The sequence below is a fragment of the Protomyctophum bolini genome (genome assembly GCF_963924005.1).
Source record: "Protomyctophum bolini genome assembly, chromosome: 4".
Taxonomy (NCBI): Eukaryota; Metazoa; Chordata; class Actinopteri; order Myctophiformes; family Myctophidae; genus Protomyctophum; species Protomyctophum bolini.
This window is the reverse complement of record NC_137865.1, coordinates 44,378,790-44,396,105: the sequence shown is the minus strand read 5'-3', so window position 1 is coordinate 44,396,105 and position 17,316 is coordinate 44,378,790. Positions and strand designations below refer to the sequence as shown.

Below are 17,316 nucleotides of genomic sequence, written 5' to 3'. Positions count from 1 at the left end.
CAATCACAAACACCTTGATTCGCTGCCCAATCACACACATTGCCGTAGGGGTGACACGCAGTGGATCAGCGGTAGAGTGGCCGGTAGAGCGGCCAGTGTTAGTGTCGAAGTGCCCTTGAGCAAGACTCTGAACCCCTAATTGCTCCCGATGTGCAGGTTGGTGCCTTGCATGGTTTCCTACAATTGCAACAGGTTGTTTAATGTGAACATTTATTCGCTTTCTCCGCCAACACGCTATTTTGTTCTTATTTTTACCTGAATGGCCAAACTTGGTACAGACTGCTGCAGCCTATTCAGTGCACTCTTTGTGCACAGTCAGATTGGGATGAGCACACACGTACTCTCAAATGGTTCAGGGCCATTTATATTGAAGTGCAAATGATTTGTCTGTGTTTTTGTTCTCGAATGTGTGTGCGTGTGTGTGTGTACGCATTCCAGTGCTGAGCCCGTACCCCGCTGCTGCTGCCTCGGCCAGAAGGTGTCACTCCATCTACAAAGGTTTCGCACAGTGTCTGATGGCGCTGGGGGACAGTCTGGCGGACAGCACACACAGGGATGAAGACACGCACGAGATCCACTCCATCTGCAGGTCAGTGGGTGTTAACACAATCTATGCCGAGATCCACTCCATCTGCAGGTCAGTGGGTGTTAACACAATCTATGCCGACCTCGAGGAACCTCCTGTCTATAGGTATTAAAACCCTCCTGTGCTGAACACGAGAAATGTTAAAAGTAGTATTAATCCAGAATTAATACTATTCTTTTTACCGTATTTTCAGATTGAGGTGATATAAGGTGAGGGATGTTCTTAGAAAAATAATGCGCGACCTCCCGGTTAGCATATTAGCGTTTCTATCGCTAGAGTAAGACGCTGACTCGAAAATGGCTGATTACTACTTCCTGTTCACGGGGGCAAATCACAGGTCTTCTTCGCAGCCTTTTTCGTGCATTCTGTTGGCCCATGGCTCTAGACTCCAGGCATTCTGTTGGCCCATGGCTCTAGACTCCAGGCATTCTGTTGGCCCATGGCTCTAGACTCCAGGCATCCGAACGTCTCGGAATCCTCCTGGGGGATTCCGAGACGTTCCAAGGCCAGTGAGTCGATGTGTTTCCTCCAACTGCGCCTTGGTCTGCCCCGGGGTCTCCTCCCAGTGGGACCTGCGTCGAGGACCTCCCTATAGGGAGACGCCCGAGAGGCATCCTAACCAGATGCCCGAACCACTTAAGCTGGCTCCTTTCCAGGCGAAGGAGCAGCGGTTCTACTCTGAGACTCTCTTGTGTGACTGAACTTCTCACCCTACCTCTAAGGGAGATGCCAGCCACCCGTCGAAGAAAACTAATTTCGGCCGCTTGTATTCGCGACCTTATTCTTTCGGTCATGACCCACACTTCATGACCATAGGTGAGAGTAGTGCGGTACAGCGACTCTCTAGCTCCGATTCTCTAGCTGATCTCCTTCTCCGTCCTCCCCTCACTCGTGAACAAGACCCTGAGATACTTGAACTCCTTCACCTGGGTTAATGCCTCATTCCCTACCCGGACTGCACAATCCACTGGTTTTCTGCTGAGAACCATGGCCTCAGATTTGTAGATGCTGATCCTCATCCCAGCTGCCGTACACTCGGCTGCGAACTTTGGAGATCTTGATTATTCAATTCAAACTTTATTAGCAGACTCAGGTCCATAGAGATACAGTACATACGCTGGGTTAACATACAAGAGATACAACAGGCAATAAAATCGTAAAAGAATGTAAAACAAATACATAACTTAACCCACAGGCAGAACATGCAGGCATTTTAGCCAGTATACCCTTAATCTTGATGTATAACGTGAACAGCTCACCGAGGGGCTTGAAAGCCCTACAATGATACTGTTTGTTGACACATCCAGCCTTTTCATAAACTTAAACATTAGATTTCTTAGGAGTGCTTTAAAAGTCCTCACTCCAGCAGTGACAAACATCTGGCTAGCACTGCCCCCTCTGGGTTGTTTAAGGAGTATTCTCATGGCATCATTATACGCAACTTGCAACCTGTGCATGTTAGATTATATATAACATGACCACAGGTGTGCAGTATAAAGCGGTGTGCAATATGCCTTGAACAAGGACACTTTCACTTTAGTGGAACAATGACTGAACTAATTATTATTACAAAACATGCATTTACCACTTTAGCCCTATATACATTTTGGCCATTCGATCTACCTATTTGACGGCAGCAACACAATTGCCGCATTAACGGGCGTCACCGACCATCCGCTGGTCACAGTCACAGACGCACACACATCCCCTCTGCAGTGCTCTACTGAAAGGGACTGCATGGGGTGGAGTGTGTCTCATTTCCCCCCAAAAGCCCTTGAATATATGATGGAATATGAGTAAGGATTACTGTGAATATGGTAACCTCACATTTCATATAGCACACACCATAATAATAATAATCTCAATCTCAAACTTATATATAGCGCTTTTCTGAGTACCCAAAGACGCTTTACATGGGGGGGCTTTACAGCAACAACAAATAAAAACAACTTTATTAGAAGAAAAAAAACTAAACGCTAAAGAACATTAAAAGACAGTGAAAAGGGTTAGCTATAGGGAAGGAAATATTGAAGAGGTTGGTCTTGAGGGTGGTTTTGAAAGTTTGGAGGGTGGGGGCATCTCTGAGTGCCTTAGGGTTGGGGCAGCAAAGGCAAAAGCTCTGTCACCCCATAATACTCTTTTTTTATTCAGGCAGAGAATAACTACTGTAGGTACAGGCAGAGGTCCGAAACAGGCAAAGCATGCTATACTGTAATAAACTAGTCTGATCAGCAGGCAGAGAGCGATGGAGACGATGAGTATCTGTAATCAGACACAGGGGCGTTGGAGTGGTTACAGGTGACCGTGAGCTCCCACTGCCATGGGCCCGCGGGCGTGACACAGTACTGTATGAGTCACCAGAACCAAGGAAGGACGTGCTGTGTTTCCGGTGAATCTATCATGGTTAAAATGGAGTTTGAAGGATGGGGGCGTCCTGGGCGTGTTTGATAAAAAGAATTATATCAAATATCTAAATACTAAATCAAGTAACTTAAAAACTGTCAGGGGTGTTCACAAAAGCCTGAGTACAGTAGACGTTATGATGACCCCAAACATGTTTCCAGAGCAAGAACAACACATGGTAGGAATACATCAAATACATCAAACTTGTCATCAAGAATCATACACGGAAGCTAAGAACCTAACATCCATCTAGTAGTGGAATATCTATGTAATGAAACTATGCTATGTTTCAAAGTGAAATATCCCATTACGTGCAAATGTGTGTGCGTGCGTGCACCGTCATTTCAAAATAAGTTTTTGATATATATATTTTTTTCCAGATCCAAATAATATGATAAATAAGTTTCTCTATATGTGTGGTAGACAGCCAGGACAATTATCATGACTATTAAGAAGTTAACCGGTGATTTCGCTCACCCATGTTGACATACTGTAGGTTCTGCACAATGACTGTTGGTCAACAGTGCAGATCCAGGCTGTACATTAATAGAGCATCACGGTGGAGCAGAGTCTCCGCTCTCTCTGCTTGTTTACATTTACAACATTTCTTACGTTGACATGAGAAATGATTTACATAACGGTGGCAGAGTCACAGATCAAAGCTCTGTGATTGGTCACAGGACCAACATGCATTTTTAAAGCGAGCGAGCGGTATGCAGGACCACTTTACATAATTTACTGAATGATCACAGACACAGCATGCAGGTACTGTCTGCTTTCTCCCCACTTTAGTTTTAGTTTGTCTCTGCTGAACTCCAGAAAGGACTGATACAAAATGTTTCTTTCTTTCTTTCTTTCTTTCTTTCTTTTCCCCTCCACCTCCTACTCAGTCACATGCCTCTATTTCTCTACTACATCCTTTGTCCATCTGTCATCGGCCCCTCTCTCCTTGTCATCTCTGCAGCACTCATCTATTAATATCCTCCTCGTTCATCCATCTTCTTGTTAACGTCACATCCTCTCTGACTGGCCGACAGTGGCATTAATGCATTATGCATAAAAGGACAGACCTTTCCCCTCTTACATTTGCTAAATCATTGTCAGTTGCAGCATTTACCAGATCAAGTGGAGCTAATCAGAAGCAACAGAAGCATGTGTGCAACACGAGCCCTGGTCTTGTGCTAATTACCCCGCACACATTAAGTACCTGTAAGTTGATATACTTTGTTGTGCACAGTGTCGCATACCGAAAATAGCATGTACTGTACAAGCTCACATCGTTACACCGAAATATTATAAATCCATCGTTCTGTACACTGAGACTCACCACCCTGGTGTCTGTCATATAGATGTGATGGATAGGAAGTGTTACCGATTGAACATTCTTTTGTACACATTGAGTTTTTTATGATTGCTTAATTAAGCAGTATTTTGAAAAGAGGACTAATTTTGTCCACACAAAACACTGCACACAATTCAGTGTGTAGTCATTTGTGGCAAACACAAAACACAGAATGGATTACTTTGCCTGAATTTCTGTCTAGCCCGGGCCAGGGGCCCCTACTACTGTAAATCCAGCACTGCACTGGTGCTAACACCTTACTAATGACTTTAGTGTCCGTACACCTGACACCTGTCGTATTTTACCACAGGTATGGTATTTTGAAAGACCGTGCCTTGTTTGAATGGCACAGAAGTGACCTCATGATATTATTTCTGTTGTCTGTCTAATGTTGCAACGCGTGTTTGGTGTTTTGCCAAGTGTAAGAGGATGAGAATGTGCTGATATTGGTGTAGATCGGAGGTTTTGCTCCTCGGGTCTATTGTGTGCTGTAGTGTGCTATTTGAAATGTTAATGTCAAAGCAATAACACAAAGATAACATAAAACCTGTAATAGTGGCCGGTGTGGATCATGGTTGACTCTGGTAAGTGAAGGTAAAGGTACAGTAGCAGGCTAAATTATTAGTTTTTAAATATTAGTTTAGCAAAAAAAAAACACTCATTGGGCTTAAAATGGCCATTACCCACTGCCAGCATCATTAAAACCCCCTAGTTTGACAGTCATGCTACATAAAGCGTGATGACATTTTGAATATTTTGCCTTCTATAGGTTGTAATTGGTATAGTCACATATTATGCCAATTATGAAAATTGCCCAACATAATTATGCAAGTTAGCATCCGGCAGTTTCTACATGCTGGGGACTCATACTAAACATTTCTAACATAAAACCTTGGTGTACTCAACATGTCCGGGTTCACAATGGGGCTCTATGGGCTGGCTACTAGACTAGGTAGGTAAGTGAGGACGCTGGCGTCGACTGTTCGCCGCTTCACCTCCCAATGTATGAATGAATGAACCATTGTAAAGCGCTTTGAGCACTATCTGTGTGGCAGGGGGCGGGGTCAAGGTGTCTGTGAGTGTGGTGACAGGGCTGGTTTTGCCAGCTCACAGTTCTCTGTTGCAGTGAGAGGCTGGGTCCAGACAGAGCCACACAAAACTCCACATTCCTGCCTGTGATAGTTGGATGTTTAATGTCACACGGTGACTGTTTAGTTCATGTTATAGGAGTTTTAGGATTCACATTGAGGACACTCTGTGACGTTTTAGTGTTGGCTCCTGTTGATGACTGAGTTAGTTTGTTTGATGACCAATCTTAATTGAAGTGTGTCATGCACACTATACTGACCACCATATTTTTATCTGCTGACACCTTGGAGAAGCCTACTACAGTATATAACCTAATGGTTATTAAAGGGCCACTTCAACCCTTTTGCAACCAGATCTTATTGTAATGATGTTTGCAGACAATAAACACTTCCTGGGGTTTTCATGTGGGTAATATGTGTGTTTTGATATTTTAGTATTTCAAAGTGTCCATGGACTACATGATGTCATGGACACTGGGCTCACTTACCTGGACTACAAGTTCATGGACACTTTGAAATACTGAAATATCTAAAAAACACAAATTACCCATGCACATACAAACCGCAGGAAAGTGTTTCTTGTCTCCCAAACGTCATTAAAATAAGATCTGGTTGCAAAAGGGGTGAAGTGGCCCTTTAATAGTTAATGTTTCACACCCCCTATCATTTGCTACTGCACTATCAAACCAAATTATCACATGCCTTTTCATCTGGTTTTCTCCATCCTACTCCTGCCCCCCTCCCTCCCTCCCTCTCTCTTTCTCCCTCCATCTCTCTCTCTCTCTCTCTCTCTCTCTCTCTCTCTCTCTCTCTGTCTCTCTCTCTCTTCCTCTTTCCATCTCACCATCCAGGAACCAGTGGTGGAAAAAGTACTCACAATCTTTACTTGAGTTCAAAATGTACTTTTATTGCGAATAATCCGTGGTATTTATTTTTTATGAGCATTCTTTTAGCATTTTTAGCTAACGACAGATCGCGACCACGTACAAACGGCCAAAATCCCCGCGGAGTAAAAGTAAAAAGGTATTGGCATCAAAATGTACTTGAGGTACTAAAAGTAATCAATGTACAGGATGTCCCATCTACAAAGTACAGTAACTAGTAACTAAAGTTTTCAAATAAATGTAGTGGAGTAAAAAATACAATATTTGGATCTGAGATCTAGTGTAGTATAGAAGTAAAAGTATTGGAAATTGGAAATACTCAAGTGAACCTCCAAATGTGTGTAAATGTATACAGCACTGTACGTAGATGTACTTTGTTAGTTTCTTTCCTCCACTGACAGGAACACAGAGTCCTAGAAGGGCCAGCTAATGAGAAGGGGGCATTGTGCTCCCTTCAAAAGTCTCATGTTGTCATCTTCACACACACACACACACACACACACACACACACACGTACGCACGCACACACATACACACACACCCACGTACGCACACACGTCACGCAAGCAAGCATGCACGCACGCACGCACGTCACACACACACGTCATGTACACACACACACACACACACACACACACGCACGCACAGATACACACACACAAACATTCATTCATATGCACTCACTATGGTACCGTGCATAATACAAATGAGGTTAACATTTGCACATGCATGATCCAAGAGTACATGCACGCACACACACACACACACACACAGAGAAACAGTCACTCACCTACAGCAAGCATGCATGCACGCACGCACGCACACACACACGCACTGGCACTTTACTCTCTAGTCTGAATAGAAGGCTGTGATTTGCATCTAGGCCAAGGCTGCAGCACTGTCAGAGCTCTCCCAGGACTGCGAGGCTGGTTATTGTGTGTGTCTCCTGCTTTCCGCAACAGGCATTATGCACTGCAGCTGGAATCTGTCACTATATGGTGAACATATAGCGTTTCTCCTTTCTTTCTGTCTTGGAAAAGAACAAGGCAAGGCGTATAAAGAAAGTGTCTACATTGAGTGGTTGTAGACACAGGGTCCATTTGGTTCATTCTCTCAGAGTTAAATTGACATTGTTTTTACAATATAAAAAGTGGTCCGTGAGATAGAAATGTCCTATCAAATAGTTACGCTCAGGACGGAGATTAATCACAGGACGGAACGTTAATGATATCATAACCGAGCGCACCGCTCCACAGGCTGGGAGCGTCCATTGAGCAACATTCGATGCCATTTCCGATCGGGACGTCATCCAAAGTGGTCCCCCTCCATTTTAGTGTATAGGAGAGGAAAAATCTTCAAACGTGAATAATTCTTGATCTAGATCAATCCGTCCAATTCTAACCCAAGATGATGTTTTTGAAGTCCCATCGCTGTCCCGTCGTTTGTCGCGTTAGAAGTAATTATATACTTTGTGTTGTTGTCGATCCCCTCTGGGGGTGTTTTGGCTACATCTAGCTACTTCCAAAATGGTTCTGGAGCAACCTTTAAATAGGCCCTGAAGAAACAAATCAATGGGCGTCCTGCATGATTTAATGGTTACAAATACCCCCAGGCGTTGTAGGTGTTAAATTGGTGTCCGTAGAGACTAATGCATGCTGGGGCCTTGAAATGAAACGGGTTGAGAATCACTGCTAGAGCCGTCGGCATGTCTTTTCAAATGGTGGATCCGGGGGCTAATGAGTGGCAATGTGGGGCTCCTTCCATTTATATATTTTTTATCCCACGATTATGTAACCCATTTTTCACCCCTGTGTCAATCATCTAATGTGATCCTGGGCTCTACACACCCTCCACCAACCTAGTCCCCATATATGGGGGACAAGGGGAGAGCAACGGACTTGAACTCATGCTTCTATGTGGGTCTCCTTGACATGAAAAGGTTTGGGAACCACTGTGGCTGCAATACTCAGCCTTTATGTATTTGTATTCTTGCCGTGGCAACAGAATGTAATGTGGCAGAAGATTGTGTGTGAGTGTGTGAGCAACAGCCAACACATAACCTGTAACAATAAACAAACAACATGTGGGGGTTTTTATGACGTCCACCCATAGTGTTATTTGTGCACGGTTAACCCATTTAGACCGTAGGATGTGTGGAGCTGCCCTAGCGAACCAACCAATGGATTGTGAGGACGTGTCCTAGCGCATTTTCATTGATATCAAACAAGAGAAAATATTCTGATTTATTTTCTTTTTTTTGGGGGGGGGGGAGTATGGTCTCGCCATATAAAAGCTATATACCAAATGAACTATTCCCAGAAGTACTTGAAGAAACCTGTCAGATTCATATGCCGCATCAAGGCTTTTATTGGGTAGGCCCTAAAATAAAAAGATTGGGTAATTCCAGTTTGGGGTTTCCGGCCTGATGACCACAAACCAGTAACTACAACATGACGTAAGTTATCATCCACTCCCGACCGGATCATGAACCCCAAAGCGGTATATGCGTCCCAGGCTACTGCCCTAGTCCCAGGCTACTGCCCTATAACTGCCCTAGTCCCAGGCTACTGCCCTAGTCCCAGGCTACTGCCCTAGTCCCAGGCTACTGCCCTATAACTGCCCTAGTCCCAGGCTACTGCCCTAGTCCCAGGCTACTGCCCTATAACTGCCCTAGTCCCAGGCTACTGCCCTATAACTGCCCTAGTCCCAGGCTACTGCCCTAGTCCCAGGCTACTGCCCTATAACTGCCCTAGTCCCAGGCTACTGCCCTAGTCCCAGGCTACTGCCCTATAACTGCCCTAGTCCCAGGCTACTGCCCTATAACTGCCCTAGTCCCAGGCTACTGCCCTATAACTGCCCTAGTCCCAGGCTACTGCCCTATAACTGCCCTAGTCCCAGGCTACTGCCCTAGTCCCAGGCTACTGCCCTATAACTGCCCTAGTCCCAGGCTACTGCCCTAGTCCCAGGCTACTGCCCTATAACTGCCCTAGTCCCAGGCTACTGCCCTATAACTGCCCTAGTCCCAGGCTACTGCCCTATAACTGCCCTAGTCCCAGGCTACTGCCCTATAACTGCCCTAGTCCCAGGCTACTGCCCTAGTCCCAGGCTACTGCCCTATAACTGCCCTAGTCCCAGGCTACTGCCCTATAACTGCCCTAGTCCCAGGCTACTGCCCTAGTCCCAGGCTACTGCCCTATAACTGCCCTAGTCCCAGGCTACTGCCCTAGTCCCAGGCTACTGCCCTAGTCCCAGGCTATTGCCCTAGTCCCAGGCTACTGCCCTAGTCCCAGGCTACTGCCCTAGTCCCAGGCTACTGCCCTAGTCCCAGGCTACTGCCCTAGGCAATTGAGAGTGAGACAGTCATTTTTGAGCTACAGTATGCTCTTTTTGGGGTCCTAAGGACAGATGGACAGATGGACGGATGACCACCAAAGCTAACCTTGGGAGCCCTGGCACTGGCAGGACCTAAAAATAGTCATTAATCACCGCAATAAGTGGTTCCAAAATAGACTAGGTGCGTGACTCTATGAACTATTTTTTTTTTTAACTTCATGATGGATGTTCTGTAGGAGAAGGAAGTCTCATACTGGTCACTCCTTCACCTCTAGCACCAGGCTTTAGCAGGAGGAAGTGTTACGCCCCACCTGTTATACCCACAGTCTGCCCTATCCAGTGGTGTAAAGTAACTAAGTAGCCTACTGTACTTATTCAAGTAATTTTTTTTATTTTTATTTATTTTTACTTGTAGGCTACTTCACTACATCTCAGAGGCAAATATTGTACTTTTAGAGTTTTACAATTATTTGAAAACTTTAGTTACTTTGAGCACTTTTACTTTTGGTACTTTAAGTACATTTTGAGGCCAAGTATTTCACATTTGCAGTATTGATACTATTATAAAGATGGAGTGCCATGATAACCCCCCCCCCCCCCCCCCTATACTAGGAGGAAGATTTAAAAAAAAATTGTGTACATAAAGTGTTAAAATTATGTTTCTATGTGGCCCCACCCACCAGTTCATTAAGTATACCAGGTTTTCACCTTGGCACCACCCACCTGAACTTAAGCCTCGCCCACAGCTGTTGTTGTTTGATAATGGGGAAGGGGTTAGGGTGATGATGTCACTAAAGTGGTGTATTTTCAATTGGGCCTTTTGACTCAAAGGCTTTCAAGCTTTCAGGAAGAAACCAAAGTCAGACCCGTCTGAACTGAGTGGTACTGTACAGACAGACAGACAGACATAGGGACACACAATGCTGTGCATTGGAGTGGCTGCACCACTCAAACAAACACAGGGAAGGCATATTTGAACATTATAGTATAGAGTAATGTTAACTCCATAGACACATACAAAACAGAAAAAGTTAATTCCATCTTTAAGTGAGAAATGTGAGTATACTTTTTCCACATCTGCTAGCTATCCCCTATCTACATAATAATGAGCAAACCACTATGACCTTAATACCTGACCGCCTCTCTCCACTGCTCCCTCGTACACCCAGAACAGGTGAAACTACAATCACCTCCAGTCTGCTCCCGAGAGCCGCAGTGGCAGTCGCAGTGGCACATCCTAGGATCCATGACCGAGGGTCAGCTTCGCTAACATCCTACTATATTATAATCCCCATTGCACACAATGTTCTCTTTCTAAACTTAAGAATTTGCAAACTACAGTATAGTGCATAGTAAATAGCTTCAAAGGTCTCTGTAGACACAGGCAGCTTTTTAAACAAAGAACTGAACTCATTTTGTCCAAACTTACTGGCAAAACCTTCTGTTTGTGTTGTTTTGTTGGCAGCCTAAAACAAGTTCACGAGGGAAATGTGCATTGAAAATGTTGTAGCTGCCTGTTAAGGTCTATAATGCACCGACAGGACAGTATTGTATTAGCATTTTGATAGCCATCTGGATGCAACTGCCTTTAGATTTGTATTAATGTCATCGTGCATAAATAAGTTATTTCCATTGATTCAATATCAAATTCAACTAAACTAAATGGAGCTCTGCTGAGTGTGGAACAGATGATGACAACAGATTGTATAGTATTTGTAGCCTTGGCACTGCAGGACCAATTGATTGTACTGTTGGTGAAATGCTTGGACACTCACTCACTCGTGCGTGCGTGCGTGTGTGCGTGCGCGTGGCAATCAGGAGGTTCACACAGCCACGCTACTCAACAGCGTCAGTATATTTAGTCTTAGTTGTAGTCAGCATAGCTTAGTTTTCATTTAGCTTCCATTTAGTTTTCATCAGTGGAAAAGTGTAGTCGACGAACATTTTTCATCTTAGTTTCAGTCGACGAAATCAACACTGACACACAGCTGTTAGTTGGAGCGGTTAGGCACCACTCAAAAATATGTACAATGCAAACATAAGGCACATGCTTTGACCTGTCTTTTTTTACCTTAATTCTCAGACTCAAGATTTAGCTGTGATGCGAAAACGGTTGCATCTTTTCTTTAACTTTTTTGTCTTCTCATCCCTGAAATCCTCACTGGACTTAAGTTTATATACTGTATACGAAAATGCTAAGAGGAGAATAAATGAATGAACTGATCAATAACTCCAAATCAAATCATCCTCTCATCCTAGAACACTCTTGCGGTCTCATCCACACGAACCACGGTGCACATTTATTACTAGTGAACAAAGTAACAGAGTAAAGCCAACATTGGAGTGCAGTGGTTTCTACATGAAACCATATGAGCAGCAGCACAGCAGTCGCCTCTGGAGGTTTCATTATTATGAAAGCATCTGCTTGTCTGTCAGTCTCCCGCTGTGGTTCTGCTGTCTCGGCACCACCTGTGATCGGAGTGGAGACCCGTCTGCCACGCAGCGCACCCATACACCGGGGGAAACGCACATACACCGGAGGAAACACACACGGGTGCCGTGCGCGCACGCGCTATACCGTCTTCTCTGTCTTGGCTGCCAAGCTGTGGAATGACCCTCAGTCAGGAGGAGTCAGGACTGCGGACTCACTCCCCATTTTCCTCCGCAGTCTGAAAACTCACCTCTTCAGACTCTACCTCGCACACCCGCAGTGTTTGAGAGTAGCAGATCTACAAGCTCACAATGCGTCGCACCGCGACGCATCTCTCTCTCTCACTCTCTCTCTCTCTCTCTCTCTCTCTCTCTCTCACACACACACCAGCAGGTAAGCAGCCCTACCCTCCCTCCAGCCTCCTGGCAGCTGCTCTGACGGAGCGGGGACCACTGGGGTGTTTAGGCCCTGGCCACCGGCCAGACACACGCTTTGAGCACATGCAGCCCAATAACGGAACAGTTCAGCACAGCCTGCTTCAACACTGGATTCCTCTCACACGCACGCAGCCACGCACACACACACAGCATGTTCTCATGTGTGTACACAGTGCTGAGTACATGCAGGTGGGAGGAGAACGCTGGATGCGGCGGTGTTAATAAGTGGGGCGATGATGTTTGGCAGATGTTAACCCATTCTGACCTGAGATCAGATTCATACGAGGTTTCCACTGGACACACACTGGTCTGATTAACCCATTCTGACCCGAGATCAGATTCTAAAAAATGTCAGTCGTTCTTCGATTTTTCAAAAATAGCAGACCTACAAGCTCGTAGCGCGCCACTCGGTGGCGCGCTATGAGCTTGTAGATCTGCTATTTTTCAATAGATAAAGCATAACATGATGCTAACACCAAAATGGGTGCCCGTTCAGAATGGGTTAATGACAGCCATCTGCTTCTGTCACATTCCCCACCAACCAGCCGACTCCTCCCTCTCTTCTCTTCATCTATTTAGCACCCTTAGAAACTCTCTGGGGTTCACAGGTCAACTTTTAGCCAACTCATCCACGATCAGTGGTGGAAAGTAACTAAGTACATTTACTTATAAGTACTGTATTTAAGTACAACTTTGAAGTATATGTACATCACTTGAGTAATTCCAATTTCCAATACTTTTACTTCTACTAATATTGTACATTTACAGGTAACTCACGAATAGATTGATCAAATATTTTCACCACCCACCTTTGCCCCCTTACTGTATATGTTTCTTTTCCCTTTTTACCTCCTTACATGATTTCCTGTTTTTTTTATATAGAAGTGTATATTTGTACGTCTCTAAATGTTCTGCTGAATTGAAAATGGTGGACCCTGGTGTAAACAAGTTTAATGCTTTATCAGTTTGTCGCCCTGCAGTAGCAGTCTTTGTATTGAGTTGTGAGTTGTGTTCTCCCTTCTGGCTCCAAAACTGTGGAATGCACTTCCCATTGCAGTCAGAACTGCAGCATCACTCCCAATCTTCCGCCGTAGTCTGAAAACCCACCTTTTCAGACTCCATCATGGCCGTACACCCCCTTAGATAGCAATTCTGTAGACTTAGATAGCATTTGATACAGACTTATAGCATGTTATGTAGACAGCAAAGCATAAGTGCATTGTATGTGCTATTGTCATAGCACGTCATAGTACATATGTATAGCATAGTAGTATAGATGTATAGCTTATATGTATAGTTTCATTATAGATATTCCACTGTTACTTTCTTAGCTTACAGTTAGCATGTTTCATGATAAATGTTTTTATGTGATGTATTCCCATGCTTTTTGTTCTTGCTTAATGTAAGTCGCTCTGGATTAAGAGCGTCTGCTAAATGCCTAAATTGTAAATTGTTGTGCTTTCATGTGAAATGTACCCAGTCTGCACTTTTCACCACATGTTTTTGCTCCAGAATAGGAACGCTAGCGTTTCAGTGCAGTAGTAGAGTGTGTTTATATATGAATAAGGATGCTCATATTAAACCAGCGTCAGTAATGTAGAATACTCACTCGTCTAGACTTATCACAAATATGTAATCGTCTAATCGCAATTATTTGAGATAATCGCAATTTTAGTATAAAGTATAAAAGAATGGTTAAAACTAGAGCTGGGACTCGAATCTGGATTAAAATGCGATTAATCTAGATTAATCGCATTTTAATCGCATATCAATATTCAACCTGAGAACAGCGAGAAACCTTTTTTTTCTCAAATGTTTTTTGGTATCCCAGTGAATCAATGAATAGTGACTATACAGGATACCACTCATTTTCAACATTTTACTGTCATTAATATATAGCTGTTGTGGAAATAATAATAAAAAGTCACCCCATTCTGTGTTGCCTAGAACTGGAGGTCTGAAAAAATATCAACTTAAGGCGGTGCAGCAGCCTAATGAGCCTATATTCAGTACTGGAAATGTGCCCAGTGAGAAACGTTCCGCCTTAAAAAGAAAAGGTGCGATTAATTTTTCTGTAGTTAATTAATCTAAATTAATCGCATAAAGTCCCGGCCCTAGTTAAAACGCTAAAGCGACACATTCCTGGCATAGAGTTATATACAGTATTATATATAATAGAGACATCACCGCATTTCTCCTCTCATCCACTTGTATAGAGTCGCTCACCCTGCAGCGCATGAGGCCTTCTTCCGGGTTGGAACAGAGTGCATTCTGGGATTGGTATTGGTCCATACGTGAACGTTCCGGGGCCATTCATAGCATAGCGCGCGTTCACGTGTGGAATATAGCGTTCACGTGTGGAACATAGCGTTCACGTGTGGAACATAGCGTTCACGTGTAGAACATAGCGTTCACGTGTGGAACATAGCGTTCACGTGTGGAACATAGCGTTCACGTGTGGAACATAGCGGTCACGTATGGAGCATAGCGCGTGGTCACATACAGTATGGCCCATAGTATGACACACTATGATAGTGCCATGCATAGTGACACTCGACGCTGCAATACCACTTCCGGGCCACCATGTCCATTTTGCTTCAGCGTTTCCTCTCGGTGGTCGGGCCTTGGTTCCTGGTCTTAACGGGTCTCCTCTCATCCATCCTCCTCGTCTTGCAGGTCATGGGACGAGTTCCACGACTGTGCCAACGTGGCGATGGCGGGCTGTCCCGAGGAGGCGGCGACCGTCTGGGAGTCCCTGCGGCAGGAGTCCAAGAAGATGCAGTTCTCGGGGAACCTGTACGACATGTGCTCCAAGCGCAGCGGCCAGCCGGCGGGGGCGTCCGCCGCCGAGCCCCCCGGCTCGCCCGCCCGCGTCCCGCCGGGAGGAGGCAAGGACCAGGAGATCAACCAGGAGTCCCTACGGGGCGGCGCCGGAGACCCCTCCTCACCCCTCCTCCTCCTCCTCCTCCTCCCTCTGCTGTGTCTGATGTCGTGGATGTAGTTGTCGCCGCGACGAAGGAATGGGTTGTGGGACTTACAGTATATATGAACTCTGTACATATTTTCTCCTCCAGTCTTTTTTCTCTACTCAGCCATGGGAGTTGAATATTTCTATAACTGCATGTTCAGAAGCCCCCGTCCCCCACCCCCAAAGTCATTTTTGATAATGTAACTTTTATCTGGGTGACTGTACTCTTTCATACAGGTATATTATTTGTTTATCTCTCTCTTTGTTCAGTGCACATGGACACACATATACAGTATGTGGCAGCACTCACACAGATGCACTGCATGGGGTGCCCGGCGGTCAAGGGGAATACTGTACGTCCCCTCTAGGTTCACAGGAACCCCCATCCATCCCCTCCACCTTTGAGAAGGAAGGACTGTACGTCCCCTCTAGGTTCACAGGAACCCCCATCCATCCCCTCCACCTTTGAGAAGGAATACTGTACGTCCCCTCTAGGTTCACAGGAACCCCCATCCATCCCCTCCACCTTTGAGAAGGAAAAACAGCATCTATCACACGTAGGTGTGACCAAAACGTGGGCATACGTACGGTAATTGCAGCACATTGCATTTGTTTCATGCAGTTTCATGTAAGGGTACGTACTACGTACTGTATATAACAGTCACTGTATGTCGGGGGGGGGGGGGGGGCGGGTGGGGGGGTGGATGTGCTGCGTCGGACTTGTTGATTTTGACAGCATATTTTTATTTAGTTTCAGTCATAGTCTTTGAATAAAATTCAATTTTGTTTTAGTCACCTGAAATGTTTTGGTTTTAGTGTATTTTTTTGTCGACTACAGTAAATATAAGATTGCGTCGACTAAAATGTATTTTGGCGGGCCTTAACCCATTCTGTACGGGAACCCCTCTTGGTGTTTTAACTAAGCATTATGTTATACTTTAGCTATTGAAAAATAGCAGATCTACAAGCTCATATAGGCGCTTTCTGAAAAAATCGTAAAAATGTGGCACAAATCTTTGAATATTTTTTTTATTTATTTTTTATTTCGTTAATGGCATCCTAATGGCTTATTTCAGACAGAGAGAGCAAACTGCTCCCGGCTTGTCCGCCACACAAAAAAATGTATCTGTGCCATTGCAGATGCCCACAGATCCCATTCAGCAACCATGTACATGTATTGTACTGTACATGTACTGTACACATGGAAAAAACACGAGTTTGTCTTTCTTCTTATATTATACCCTCTCTATGAAACATATCTCCCTACATCTTGTTAGTATGAGGTTATATGAAAGCTTTCCGGGGAGTTCTCTCTCTGTGCCGGTAATGAGGAGAGAATATTAATGAGCTGCGAAAAATGGGAGAAACAAGTCAAAGAATATAGACCACAGAATCCTGCAAATAGCTCACACACATTTTGTAAGATTGATGTGAACCATTTTACTGTGGTTACTGTAAACTCTAACTTCTTATTTTCGGTATCTATCCGGATATGGAGTTGTGTGTGTGTTTTTATCTCTCCCTGTCTGGCTGGCTCATTAAATCATGCCAGCGCTATCCCTGTCAGTGGAAGATTGGCATGACATGTCCGCAACTTGCCATCCTACTGTTTGATATCAGACATAAGTTAGGACGCAAGTATGAAGTGAATAAAATAAGAGCTACATGTACCAAATAAGCTGCAAAATGAGGGCTCAATTAGAAAGGTAGAAAAACATCTGACCTTACGGATTGGAAAAACATAATGTTCTACTATCGCACTAAGCCACTTTTGTCATGTTATCACTATTGTGTAGTCATAAATAATACATGTTTTGTTTAATTCAGTGGAGTTCTTTTTGGTC

The 17,316-nt window shown here is 44.5% G+C and overlaps 1 protein-coding gene across 1 annotated transcript in view; it reads left to right on the top strand.

Annotated features, from left to right (window-relative positions):
• Window positions 1–15,505, top strand: part of nrn1la (neuritin 1-like a) — a gene marked incomplete at both ends in the record, with an annotated part of 70,535 nt that extends 55,030 nt beyond the window's left edge. Inside the window, 2 exons of the mRNA XM_080762252.1 lie at window positions 439–589; window positions 15,181–15,505. Coding sequence (XP_080618378.1) covers window positions 439–589; window positions 15,181–15,505 — 476 coding nt within the window. The remainder of the gene's footprint in view (window positions 1–438; window positions 590–15,180) is intronic.
• Between the last annotated feature and the right edge of the window lie 1,811 nt (window positions 15,506–17,316).